General features: G+C 45.0%; 1 protein-coding gene across 2 annotated transcripts in view; it reads left to right on the top strand.

Moving 5' to 3' along the window:
* Positions 1 to 11131: 11131 nt before the first annotated feature.
* Positions 11132 to 13092, top strand: part of URAD (ureidoimidazoline (2-oxo-4-hydroxy-4-carboxy-5-) decarboxylase) — an 11348-nt gene continuing 9387 nt past the window's right edge. Inside the window, exon 1 of one of the 2 annotated variants that reach the window (XM_032294386.1) lies at positions 11132 to 11445. In XM_032294386.1, the coding sequence (XP_032150277.1) occupies positions 11271 to 11445 (175 nt within the window). In that variant the 5' untranslated portion in view covers positions 11132 to 11270. The remainder of the gene's footprint in view (positions 11446 to 13092) is intronic. The other variant, XR_004273846.1, reaches the window with a different exon arrangement.

The raw sequence follows: 13092 nt of genomic DNA, 5'->3' as shown, positions 1-13092 counted from the left end.
GGGACTGAAAGAACTTTAACAACTTGGTGACAAGGAGAGAAAGCCCAGACCTAGGGGCTCCCCAAGCCAGGACTGTAACATCTTCTTTGGGGCTCTGCAGTTCCTGGCATCTCCAAGCTGCCGGGCACCACCGTGTTCCCCTCATTCAGACACGGGTGCCTGCAGTGGTAGCCGAATATGGTGTATCTAGCCCAGCTGTAGCCTCTCCCTGAACCGGCACCTGTGTCAGTGCCTGGAGCTGCCCACCCCTCTGCAGCAGCCAGAATGCCTGGCTGTGCACAGTGGTCAGACCCTTGGTCACTTGCCCAGGCACCCTTCCTGGCTCTGCGTCTGGCTCGCCCTTGGCGGGTGTGGGATCTAGGCTCCTAGCGAAAGCTGCCGAGCCAGGCTTCTGGGCTGAGTGGGCAGAATAAGCCCGCAGGCTGCAAGCAATACTCAGGCAGAAGGCACCGTGGGCCATAAAGGTTTCCGGCCGGCAAAGCACCAGCCCAGGGACCCCGTGACTCTGTCCTCACCGAACTCTTCCTCCAGTCTCTCTGCCTCCAGTGTTTTCTCTAAACCACTGCCAGATTCATCTTCCTGAAGTACTGATTTGCTATTTTGCTGCCTGCAGGGCTTCCTGGGGTCTAGCTGCCAAAGCCAGTCTCTCTTCCTAGCACCCACCCTGCGCTCGCAGCCTGGGCCTCAGCATTGCTCAGCTCTGGCTGCCCCGCCTGTCTCTCTAGTGTGTATGTCTTGAACATTCCCAACACCGGTCTTCCTTTTTGTCACCCTCCCTCTTGGGATGTCAACTTCTCCGCTTCCTATTTAGGTCCTTGCTTCCTGCCCAGATGTCAGCTCTTTCTTTTCCTTCAGTTTCCCCACCCATGAGTGATGGCTTCCTGCACTGAAATCCTGTAAGGGCTCCTGGCCCGTATCTTAACGTAGAGCCTGCCTACCTTACGCTGTTATTTATCTTCTTAAGTAAATGTCCTGTCTTCTCAACAGGATTTTAAGAAGTTTGAAAGCAGATATGATTTATGCCAAGCTGTACGCTTAACTCTGATTTGTGTATACAGTCAAGATACAATAAGTATACATAGTCAATCACTTTTTTTTTTTTTTTAGACGGAGTTTCGCTGTTGTTACCCAGGCTGGAGTGCAATGGCGCGATCTCAGCTCACCGCAACCTCTGCCTCCTGGGTTCAAGCAATTCTCCTGCCTCAGCCTCCTGAGTAGCTGGGATTACAGGCATGCGCCACCATGCCCAGCTGATTTTTTGTATTTTTAGTAGAGACGGGGTTTCACTATGTTGACCAGGATGGTCTCGATCTCTTGACCTCATGATCCACCCGACTCGGCCTCCCAAAGTGCTGGGATTACAGGCGTGAGCCACCACGCCCGGCCAGTCAATCACTTTTTTACCTACTCAAGTAAAACATAAAATGTGCTTCATGTTTTCTGAGGAAATTTAAACTTGAGTTAATAACTTACCCTCTCCAATGCGCTGTTAACACTTGCCTTGAGATGGTTGTTGGGTTCTACTATGACGTGGTTTTCTGTATTTCTTTACTTTTAGGTTTTAGCTTTCTGTAATTCTCATTTTGTCTCTTTTTCTCACACCTGTCTTTATTCTATTTTAAATTTAATTTTTTTTCCTTGTTTAAGAAGTTAAAAGCCACCATGGCAGTCTTTATTCTTTATTGTGGTAAAAAGCACATAAAATGTACAGCCCTAACCATTTTTAAGTATGAATGGAATCTTGTTAAGTATATTCACACTGCTGTGAAACGGATCTCCAGAGCTCTTTTCGTCTCGCAAATATGAAACTCAGCACCCTTTAAATAATGTCTCCACAGTCCCCTTACCCTGGTCCCTGGCCACCACCATTCTACTCTCTGTTTCGGAATTTGACTGCTTTAGGGACCGCCTATAAATGGAATCATATAATACTCGTCTTTTGTGTCTGGCTTATTGAACTTAGCATAAGGTCCTGAAGGTTCATCTATGTTACACATATGTCAGAATTTCCTTCCTTTTTGAGGCTGAGTAAGATTCCTTTGTATGTATTTATCACATTTTATTATCTATTCATCCTTCCATGAGCATTTGGGCTGCTTCCACCCCTGGTTTATTGTGAATATGCCTCTATGAACATGGTGTGCAAATATCTCTTCAAGATCCTGCTTATGGCTGGGTACAGTGGCTCGCGCTTATAATCCCAGCACTTTGGGAGGCTGAGGCGAGTGGATCACCTGAGATCAGGGGTTCAAGACCAGCCTGTCCAACATGGTCAAACCCCATCTCTACTAAAAATACAAAAAATTAGCTGGGTGTGGTGTTGGGCACTCCAGCCTGGGGGACAGAGTGAGATCCTGTCTCTGAAAGAATAAAAAAAGGTTTGAGGTATATTTCCCCCATCTTCTTGCTAAATATATTTACACTCAGCTTTGGGAGGCTGAGGCACAAGAATCGTTTGAACTCGGGAGGCAGAGGTTGCAGTGAGCCGAGATCACGCCACTGCACTCCAGCCTTGGAGACAGGGTGAGACTCTATCTCAAAAAAAAAAAAAAAGACCTGCTTTCAATTATTTTGGGTAAATCTTCAGACGTGAGATTGCTGGATCATAAGGTAGTTATATTTTTCACTTTTTGTTGTATTTATTATTATTATTAATTTTTATTATTGGTAGAGACAGGGTCTTGCCTTGTTGCCTAGGCTGGTCTCAAACTCCTGGCCTCAAGGGATCTTCCCACCTCAGCCTCCTGAAGTGCTGGGATTACAGGTGTGAGCCACAGCACCGGATCCACATTATTATTTGTTTTATTATTTTTTTCTGTTTTTATTTCATAAAAATATCACTGCCTCTAGGAAAGACTGAAGCGATCCTCCTGCCTTAGCCTCCTAAAGTGCTGGGATTACAGGCATGAGGCGCCTCGCCTGGCTTGCTTTCCCTTCTCCAGCATGTTCTCTCTGGTTTGGTCTGCTAATGGTTTTTCTAGCTTTGACTGCTACACAAGTTTATTTTCATTTTTATAGTTTTCTATTATCTGGATAGGATCTGAGGAGGGAGTGGAGTCACAAGTGTTTAGTAAGCCTGCTTGAACTGCTTGTCACAAAATGCTTGCTGGTGATGGTAGGGAGGAAAATATATGAGTTAACACTTATAGAAATGCCCTCTTTTCCATTCTGCCAAACTGATTTCGTTCAGGACACATACACTTTTTTGGTTTTTTTAGACAGAGTCTTGCTCTGTTGCCCAGGCTGGAGTACAGTGGTAAGATCTTGGCTTACTGCAGCCTCTGCCTCCTGGGTTCAGGTGATTCTTGTGCTTCAGCCTCCTGAGTAGCTGGGATTACAGGCAAATGCCACCACGCCCAGCTAATTTTTGTATTTTTAGTAGAGACAGTTTTCACCATGTTGGCCAGGCTGGTCTCGAACTCCTGACCTCAAGTGATCCGCTCTCCTCAGCCTCCCAAAGTGCTGGGATTACAGGTGTGAGCCACCATGCCCAGCCACATGCACATTTTCAATATGACTTCTCTGATCAAAGCGAAAAAAATACATTTATACCTATCATCACCAACAGAGCCCACTCATTGGAGTGTGCAGTATGAAAGTCACCAAAGGATTTGATTTCCTTGAAAGTGAATTTTCTTTTGCCTGTCAGCTTTACCAAAATGGAATCATGTAAACTTCCAGAACCTTCATTCCTAAAAAGAAATCAACATGATGCTTTTAGGATTCATTTATGGTATTAACATGGAGCTGAAGTTTTTTTTTGCTTCGCCGATGTGCTGTATAAAAAGAGAGTTACACTATTTATTCATTCTTACACTAATAACATGTGAGTGGTGTTTTGGATTGATAGTTTGGCTGGATAGTGGCTCGCAGGTGTTCTTCCTGTTACTGTGTTTTATTTATTTATTTATTTATTTTTGAGACAGGGTCTCATTTTGTTGCCCAGGCTGGAGTGCAGGGGTGCAATCAGCTCACTGCAGCCTCGAACTCCGGGGCTCAAGACATCCTCCCACCTCAGCCTCCTGAGTAACTGGGACTACAGGCACCTGCCACAACAACTGGCTAATTTTTCGTGGTCTTGTCATGTTGCCCAGGCTGGTCTTGAACTCCGGGGCTCAAGCGATCTGCCTGCCTCTGTTTCCAAAAGTGCTGTTTGACAGATGTGAGCCACCATGCCTGGCCGCTGCTGTGCTTTGGAACGTTTCTTCCATATGTGCCAAATCTAATATTTAAAAGGCAACATTCTCTGTGGAATGATGGCACTTAAAAGCCTCTTAAGGAGAAATGAAAATCGACTCTTATTAAACCCAACTCTTACCACAGATTCTGTTTCAGTTTGGGTCAAGTTTTGTCCCTGACCTACCTACGTTTTTTCAACACTGAGGAGGAATATTCCTACACAGGTGCTGTGCGAGGACAGCCCTTTTCCACCAGGACTTTGCAGTCTTGCCAGCAGGTGGCGCCCTAGCACAACTTTCTTTTTCTCCTTCCTTCCTTCCTTCCTTCCTTTCTTTCTTTCTCTTTCTTTCTTTCTTTCTTTCTTTCTTTCTTTCTTTCTTTCTTTCTTTCTTTCTTTCTTTCTTTCTTTCTTTCTTTCTTTCTCTTTCTTTCTTTCTTTTTCTTTCTTTCTTTCTTGCTCTTTCTTTCTCTCTCTCTTTTCCTTTTTCATTATTATACTTTAAGTTCTGGGGTACATGTACAGACTGTGCAGGATTGTTACATAGGTATACACATGCCATGGTGGTTTGCTGACTCCATCCCGGCCCTCCCCTGCCCCACGCGCCCCCGTCGTCTGCATTGGGTATTTCTCCTAAAGTTATCCCTCCGCAGGGACATGGATGAAGCTGGAAACCATCATTCTCAGCAAACTGACACAAGAACAGAAAACCAAACACTGCATATTCTCACTCATAAGTTGGTGTTGAACAATGAGAACACATGGACACAGGGAGGGGAACATCGCACACCGGGGCCTGCTAGGGGATGGGGGAGCTAGGGGAGGGATAGCAGCACTACTTTAAAAAATTGATCTCAGGCCCCAGGCCTGACTTCACCACTACCCGCTGCCTGTCCCTCTGGAAAGGCAAATTTTAAGCAGCAGAATGAATGAAAAAGCCAATTCATTGATTCGAAGGAAAACAACCCTCTATGCAGGTAACTTCAATTAATTTATTCAGCATTCAGTTGGGTTTTTAAAGTCTTATTTTAAAGTGACAAATAATAATTGTATATATTTATGGAGTACGATGTAATATTTCAATACATGTAAACATTGTAGAATGATGAAGTCAGGGAAATTAGCCTATCCATCACCTCAAATATTTATTTATTTATTTTGTGGGAAGGAGTCTCGCTCTGTCACCCAGGCTGCAGTGCAGTGGTGCGAACTCGGCTCACTGCAACCTCTGCCTCCCAGGTTAAAGCGATTCTTGTGCCTCAGCCTCCTGAGTAGCTGGGATGACAGGTGTACCCCACCACGCATGGCTAATTTTTGTATTTTTAGGAGAGATGGGGTTTCATCATGTTGGCCAGGCTTGTCCTGAACTCCTGACTCCGTAATCTCCCCCGCCTCGGCCTCTCAAAGTGCTAGAATTACAGGTGTGAGCCACTGCACCTGGCCTAAAATATTTATTATTTACTTGTAGTGAGAACATTTAAAACCCACTGTTTTTGCCATTTGGGTATATACAATACATTATTAGTAACTATAGTCATTGTGAGGCGCAATAGAACACCAGAGCTCATTCCTACTGTCTAATTGAAACTTTGTACCCATTGACCAACTTCTCCCCTCACCTCTCCCCCACATCTTGCCTGCTCCAGCCTCTGGCCAACATGGCGAAACCCCAACTCTACTAAAAATACAAAAATTAGCCGGGCCTGGTGGTGGGTGCCAGTAATCTGAGCTACTCCAGAGGTTGAGGCAAGAGGATCACTTGAACTTGGGAGGCGGAGGTTGCAGTGAGAGGAGATGGTGCCATTGCACTCCAGCCTGGACAATAAGAGCAAGACTCTGTCTCAAAAAATAAAAAAAAAAAAAATTTAAAAAAAGGCTGAGTAGTTTCTATTGTGTATACATACTATATTTTAAAAATCCATCCATCTGTTGCTGGACACAAATTGTTTTTATATCTTGGCTATTGTGAATAGTGCTGCAATGAGCATGGTTGTGGAGACATCTTTTCCACATACGGATTCCAATTCCTTTGGATATATACCCAGTGGATTGCTGGATCAGATGGTGAGTCTATTCTTAGTTTTTTGAAGAATCTCCATACTGTTTTCCAAAATGGCTGCATTAATTTACAGTCCCATCAACAGTGCGTAACGGTTCCAGTCATCTTTTTATAACAGCTGATCTAACAGGTGTGAGGTGGTATTTCATTGTGGTTTTAATTTGCATCTCCCTTTTTAAAAATTTTTATTTTTTGAGACAGAGTCTCACTCTGTTGCCCAGGCTGGAGCACAGTCACGTGATCTCAGCTCACTGCAGCCTCAACCTTCTGGGCTCAGATGATTCTCCCACCTCAGCCTCCCAAGTAGCTGGAACTACAGGTGTGTATCACCATGCCTGGCTAAATTTGTGTGTATTTTTATCAGAGATGGCTTTCACATGTTGTCCATGCTAGTCTTGAACTCCTGGACTCAAGCAATTTGCTTGCCTGGGCCTCCCAAAGTTCTGGGATTACAGGTGTGAGCCACCACACCTGCATTTCTCTCTCTCTCCCCCTCCTTTTTTTAAATACACTGTTGCTGGCTTGAACTGCAATTCTCTTACAATTAGTGGTGTCGAACATTTTTTCACATGTCTGTTGGTCATCTGCATGTTTTCTTTTAAGAGATGTCTATTCAAGCCCTTAGACCCCACCCCCAATCTTTTTTTTTTTTTTTTTTTTTTTTGAGATGGAGTCTCACTCTGTTTCCCAGGCTGAAGTGCAGTGCTGCCATCTCAGCTCACTGCAACCTCTGCCTCCTGGGTTCAAGCGATTCTCTTGCCTCAGCCTCCTGATGGGCTGGGATTACAGGCATGTGCCACCATGCACAGCTAAGTTTTGTATATTTAGTAGAGGCGGGCTTTCACCACGTTGTCCAGGCTGGTCTCGAACTCCTGACCTCAAGTGACCCCCTCGCCTTGGCCTCCCAATGTGCTGGGATTATAAGCGTGAACCACCACACCCAGCCATATGCCCATTTTAAAATAGGGTTATTTGTTTGCTTGTTATTGAGTAGTTTGAGTTCCTTATACATTTTGGATATTGGCCCCCCATCTGATCTGTAAATTGCAAATGTTTTCTTCTAATCTATGGGTCACCTCTTCACTCTATTATTTCATTTGTTGGCAGAAGCTTTTTAGTTTGATACAATCTCATTCATCTATTTTTGCTTTTGTTCCTTGTGCTTTTGGGGTCATATCCAAGAAATTGCTGATGTTTTCTTCTAGTACTTCTATAGTTCAGGCTTAACATTTAAATCTTTAATCCATGTTGAGTTGATTCTTGCATAAGGGGTGACATAAGGGTCCATTGTTATCCTTCTGTGTGCGGATATCAGGTTTTCCCAACACCATTTATTAAAGATTGTCTTTCCTCTGCCACTCCCTTTATCTTTTTTGCCAAAAAGAAATGATCTGTTTGGCGTGGTGGCTCATGCTGTAATCCCAGCACATTAGGAAGCCGAGGTGGGCGGATCACTTGAGGTCAGAAATTTGAGACCAGCCCGGTCAACATGGTGACCCCATCTCTACTAAAAATACAAAAATTAGCCGGGCGTGGTGGTGGATGCCTGTAATCCCAGCTACTCGGGAGGCTGAGGCACAAGAATCACTTGAACCTGGGAGGCGGAGGTTGCAGTGAACTGAGGTGGCGCCCCGGCATTTCAGTCGGGGAGAAAGGAGGGATTTTTTTTCCAAAAAAAAAAAAAAAAAAAGCCGGAGGACGGGCTAAGGGCTTGAATAGACATCTCTCAAAAGAAAACATACAGATGACCAACAGATTTGTGAAAAAATGTTCAACACCACAGTACTCCAGCCTGGGTGACAAGAGCCAGACTCCATCTCAAAAAAAAAAAAAAAAAAAAAAAAAGAGAAAAGAATCTCTCCGTGTTTATATTTGATGCTGTCCATGCCACAGTCACCATTACTAACAGAAATGAAATGTGAGAGGAATCATCACCTAAAAAAAAGAAAATCACATCTTTTTTTTTTTTTTTTTTTTTAGCTCTTGGGGGTTCCACATGTATTACATTCCAAATTATCTCAATGAGGGACAAAGGCTTTGGTGAATTTTTTTGTGGCAAAATAAACATAAAATTCACCATCTTAACCACTTGTAAGTGCATAGTTCTATGGTGTTAAGGACATATCATGTTAGGCAACCGTCACCACAATCCCCCTCCAGAACTTCTTCATCTTGGAAAACTAAAACTATGTGCTCATTAATTCCCTTCCCAATTGCCCTCCCCACAGCCCCTCACCACCACCATCCGCTCTCTGTCCCTCTGAATCTGACTACTCTAGGCACCTCTTCTAAGTGGAATCACGCAGTATTTGTCTTTTTGTGACTGGCTTATTTCACTAGGCATAATATCCTCCAGGTTTGCTTTGATGAGTTCTTTTACTGATAACACACTCTATGCCAGAGCTGGGCTAAAGGCTTCATACAGATTGTCCCATTTAACAAATCATCAGGTAGGAGCTTGCTCTGTGGCAGTTTAACAGAGGGTGAAACCAAGGCTTAAGGTGGTTAAGTCACTTGTACATGGAGCCGGTACCTGCCTCTCCTGACCTGGAACCCATGGCCGCCCACCTCCTGGCAGCCACACGATGGGACGGCCTTTCAGAGCCCCGCCCACCTGTACTTCTTCCTCGGCTCAGTCACCCGGCCAGTGAAGGGCTCTGGTAACGGCAGAACAAATGAATTCCAATGTATAATTTGCCTCAAATTGAAGATGTATATACCTGAAAGTGATTTGTGTTTCTTGTATCTTATCAAAAAAACATTTCTACATAAACTCTAGTCACGAAAGTGAACGACTATCGTTGAGGATAACAAAGGCAGATGCATGAAATGTGTTTTGTTTTGTTTTTGAGATGGGATGGGGTTCTCAATCTGTTGCCTGGGCTCGGGTGGTGTGATCATGGCTCATGGCACCCTTGACCTCCTGGGCTCAGGCAATCCTCCTGCCTCAGCCACCGCATCTGGCTAATTTTAAAATTATTATTATTCGTTTTGAGACCGAGTCTCGATGTATTGTCAGGCTGGAGTGCAGTGGCCCAATATCGCCTCACTGCAACGTCCACCTCCCAGGTTCAAGTGATTCTCCTGCCTCAGCCTCGAAAGTAGCTGGGACTACAGGTGCGCACCACCATGCCCAGCTAATTTTTGTATTTTTAGTAGAGATGGGATTTCACCATGTTGGCCAGGATGGTCTCAATCTCTTGACCTCATGATCCACCAGCCTTGGCCTCCCAAACTGCTGGGATTACAGGTGTGAGCCACCGCGCCTGGCCGATTATTATTATTTTTTAATAAAGGTGGGGTTTTTCCATGTTGCCCAGGCTGGTCACAAACTCTTGGGCTCAAGCAATCCTCCCATCTCAAAGTGCTGGGATTACAGGCATGAACCGCCGCACTTGGCCATGTGTTGTTTGTTTGTGTGTATGTGGTGTTTTTTGTTTGTTTTGTCTTTTTTTTTTTTTGAGATGGAGTTTTGCTCTGTCTCCCAGGCTGTAGTGCAATGGCACCATCTCAGCTCACTGTAACCTCTACCACCCGGGTTCAAGGGATTCTCTTGCCTCAGCCTCCCAAGTAGCTGGGATGACAGGTGCCCACCGCCATGCCTAGCTAATCTTCGTATTTTTAGCAGAGATGTGGTTTTGCCATGTTGGCCAGGCTGGTCTTGAATTGCTGACCTCAGATGATCTACCCTCCTTGACCTCCCAAAGGGCTGGGATTACAAGATTACAGGTGTGAGCCACTGCGCCTGGCCTTCTTTTTTTTTTTTTAAAAAAAAAAAAAAAACAGGATCTTGTTCTGTTACCCAGGTTGAAGTGCAGTGGCACGATCGTTACTCACTGCAAGCTTGAATTCCTGGGTTCAAGCCATCCTTCTGCCTCAGCCTATCAAAATGCTGATATTACAGATGTAAGTCACCATGTCCAGCCTAAAATGTTTTCACTAAAAAATGAAATAAAAAGTTGGATTTTACTTATTTAAGAACTTTCTCTATGTGCTGCTAAAGCAGTCTTTTAACAAAATTATAATAAAGTCAAATATAATCAACAGCCAGACATAAGAATCCTATGTCGTGTGGTCAAACAAAAATTATGAGGCTACATCAGTATGTAAAGTAGCCTAGAAAGCAGCTTTGTTGATATATAATTCACATAGCATACAATTCAACTATTTGTATTGTACGATTTGATAAGTTATTTTTTTGCTTGGATGAAAATTGCTTTACTTCCTGACCACCTTACATTTCTTTGATTGATTTGGCTGATGAGAATCAAACAGGAAAGCTTAAGCCCAGAGTTCCTTTGTGACACGGACTGTCAAATTCCACATTAATAATGTATTTGTTTGTTTTTTGTCAATGTTGCTTCTAAATCCATGACTAATTTTGTAACCTTTTGTGTCTTAAAAGTTTCTGGCTGGCATGGTGGCTTATGCCTGTAATCCCAGTACTTTGGGAGGCCAAGGCAGGTGGATCATGACGTCAGGAGTTCAAAACCAGCCTGACCAACATAGTGAAACCCGGTCTCCACTAAAAATACAAAAATTAGCTGGGCATGGTGGCACATGGCTGTAGTCCCAGCTACTCTCGAGGTTGAGGCAGGAGAATCATCTGAACCCAGGGGGCGGAGGTTCCAGTGAGCCAAGACCTTGCCATTGCGCTCCAGCCTGGGTAACAGAGCGAGACTCTATCTCAAAAACAAAACAAAACAAACCCTAACAACATGAAAAGCAGATCTGGCTCTAATGCTGAGAGTGGAATATGGCCCCTGCTGCCTTTGGTTATGGGAATGGTTTGGTTGGAAACGGTGACCATGTGGAGATCTTTGCTCCCTGGATTAGAACCTTAAGCCTGTGCTTGTTCATTACACAAGTATTCTGGATCTGCTTCTCCCACAGGCATTTAAAACACGTGAAGGTGGTGTTGCATAAAAAGCAAGCTCGTGTGTTCAGCAAATATAACCAAGTGAGCAGAGACAGCGTCACTCACTCACCGAGAGGAGAGCTGGGCGTCCCACTGTCTCCTGTGGAATACAAGCGATGGACATCGAGAAGGTCAACTCCATGGACTTTGGAGAATTCGTGGATGTGTTTGGGAATGTCGTTGAGAGATGTCCTCTGATTGCAGCCGCTGTTTGGTCCCAGCGACCCTTCTTGGATTTGGAAGATTTACAGAAGCACTTTTTTGCCTTTATTGATGCCCTTCCACAGTCAGGTAAGGCTTCAGTATCAGACATTCTCTGCAAAGGGATTTAAAATATGCGTATTAAAATATTTTTAGATATTGGCCAGGCATGATGGCTTATACCTGTAATCCCAGCACTTTGGGAGGCCAAGAAGGGCAGATCACAAGGTCAGGAGTTCAAGGCCCAGCCTGGCCAATATGGTGAAACCCCATCTCTACTAAAAATACAAAAATTAGCCAAGCGTGGTGGTGCGTGCCTGTAGTCCCAGCTACTCAGGAGACTGAAACAGGAGAATCGCTTGAAGCTGGGAGGTGGAAGTTGTAGTGACCTGAGATTGCACCACTGCACTCCAGCCTGGGTGACAGGGCAAGACTCTGTCTAAAAAAAAAAAAAAAATTATCTATCTATCTATCTCTCTGTCTAGATATTTTAGTCTAGTTTCTTGTACTTGATGTGTTTATTGAGCTTTTTCTTTTGGAAGGTTCAGTAAGTTTCCTTAGGTCTAGTCCGTGAGAGTCAAGCACTTGCGTGGCTTTGGTCAGACATGGGCTGGAAGAACGAGTTGGCTAAGGTAAATGGCTGTTAAATATTAGAGCTTTGAGGTCACAAGGAGGAACCTGGCAAAAGACATCAGAGTGATTCAGAGGCCAAAGGCCAGGCTGAGGGCCCACCCTCTCAGCTACCCCATTTGCCTTGGGAATGTCCTGTATGCGACAGAGAGGACTGCTAGATATCAGACTATCTCTACAGCCCAGGGGAAAGGGCAATCGGCCGACTTTTGTACCAGAAAGGACCAGTTTGGACTGGAGGGGAGAGTGAATTCATTCAGATCAGCAACTCCCTGAGGGGTGGAGGGAAAGAAGGAGAAGCTGACAGCCTGTCTCTGGAGAAGGGGAAAGAAGTTATTGATTTCTTCTGGGGAGAGAGGGAGGAAATGAGGCACTTCTGGGTGGGGAGAAGAGGAGGTGACTCTGAATGGCACACACAGCTTCACAGAGGCCAGTCTGCAGCAGGGGCTGTCCTGGATGCTCTGTGGAGAAGCCTGAAATGTGCTGAAGGGGTGGTGAGGGGCAGAGAGGCCTCCCTCCATGGACATCTGGGTGGGGAAGGAGAGCTGCTGCCTTCTGCTTCCAAAAGGAGCCAACAGACAGTGCTGCCCGTCAGGACGGGCTCTGACAACCAGATGGCTTCTGACCGTCACACAGAGGTCTCCAAAATGTGGAGCTCCTTTTAATTCATTTGAGGCTCATCTAGGAAAAGTAGAGTATGCCATAAAATCAAACGGACAGGGATGTTGGGGTCACGGGGACACTCACCCGCTTCTGGGGACCTCTCCACAGCTGAGCACTTAAGCTCTGTCACTGGGCTTGGGGATCAGCACTGGAGCCTCCTGACCCTTGACTCACAGGGACAACCCAGCCCCAGCCTGATGAGGAGGGGACTGCAGCTGCTCAGCTGAACTCCTACAGGGCAGGCAGGAAGGAGCCGGGGGCCGGAGCCCACGTTCCCGACGTCTGACAGTAGACTACAACAGAGGAGGCAAAATAACAGCCTCACAGGAAAGTAATTTCCTATCAGAAAAAAAAAAAAAAAAAAAAAGAAAGAAAGAAAAAAAAAAAAGAGGGGCAAACTCCTAGTCTCAGCTACTCAGGTGGCTGAGACAGGAGAATCACTTG

The sequence above is a fragment of the Sapajus apella genome, unplaced genomic scaffold, assembly GCF_009761245.1.
Source record: "Sapajus apella isolate SASKATOON/1434 unplaced genomic scaffold, GSC_monkey_1.0 scaffold32, whole genome shotgun sequence".
Classification (NCBI taxonomy): Eukaryota; Metazoa; Chordata; class Mammalia; order Primates; family Cebidae; genus Sapajus; species Sapajus apella.
This window is presented reverse-complemented; position numbering and strand designations above follow the sequence as displayed.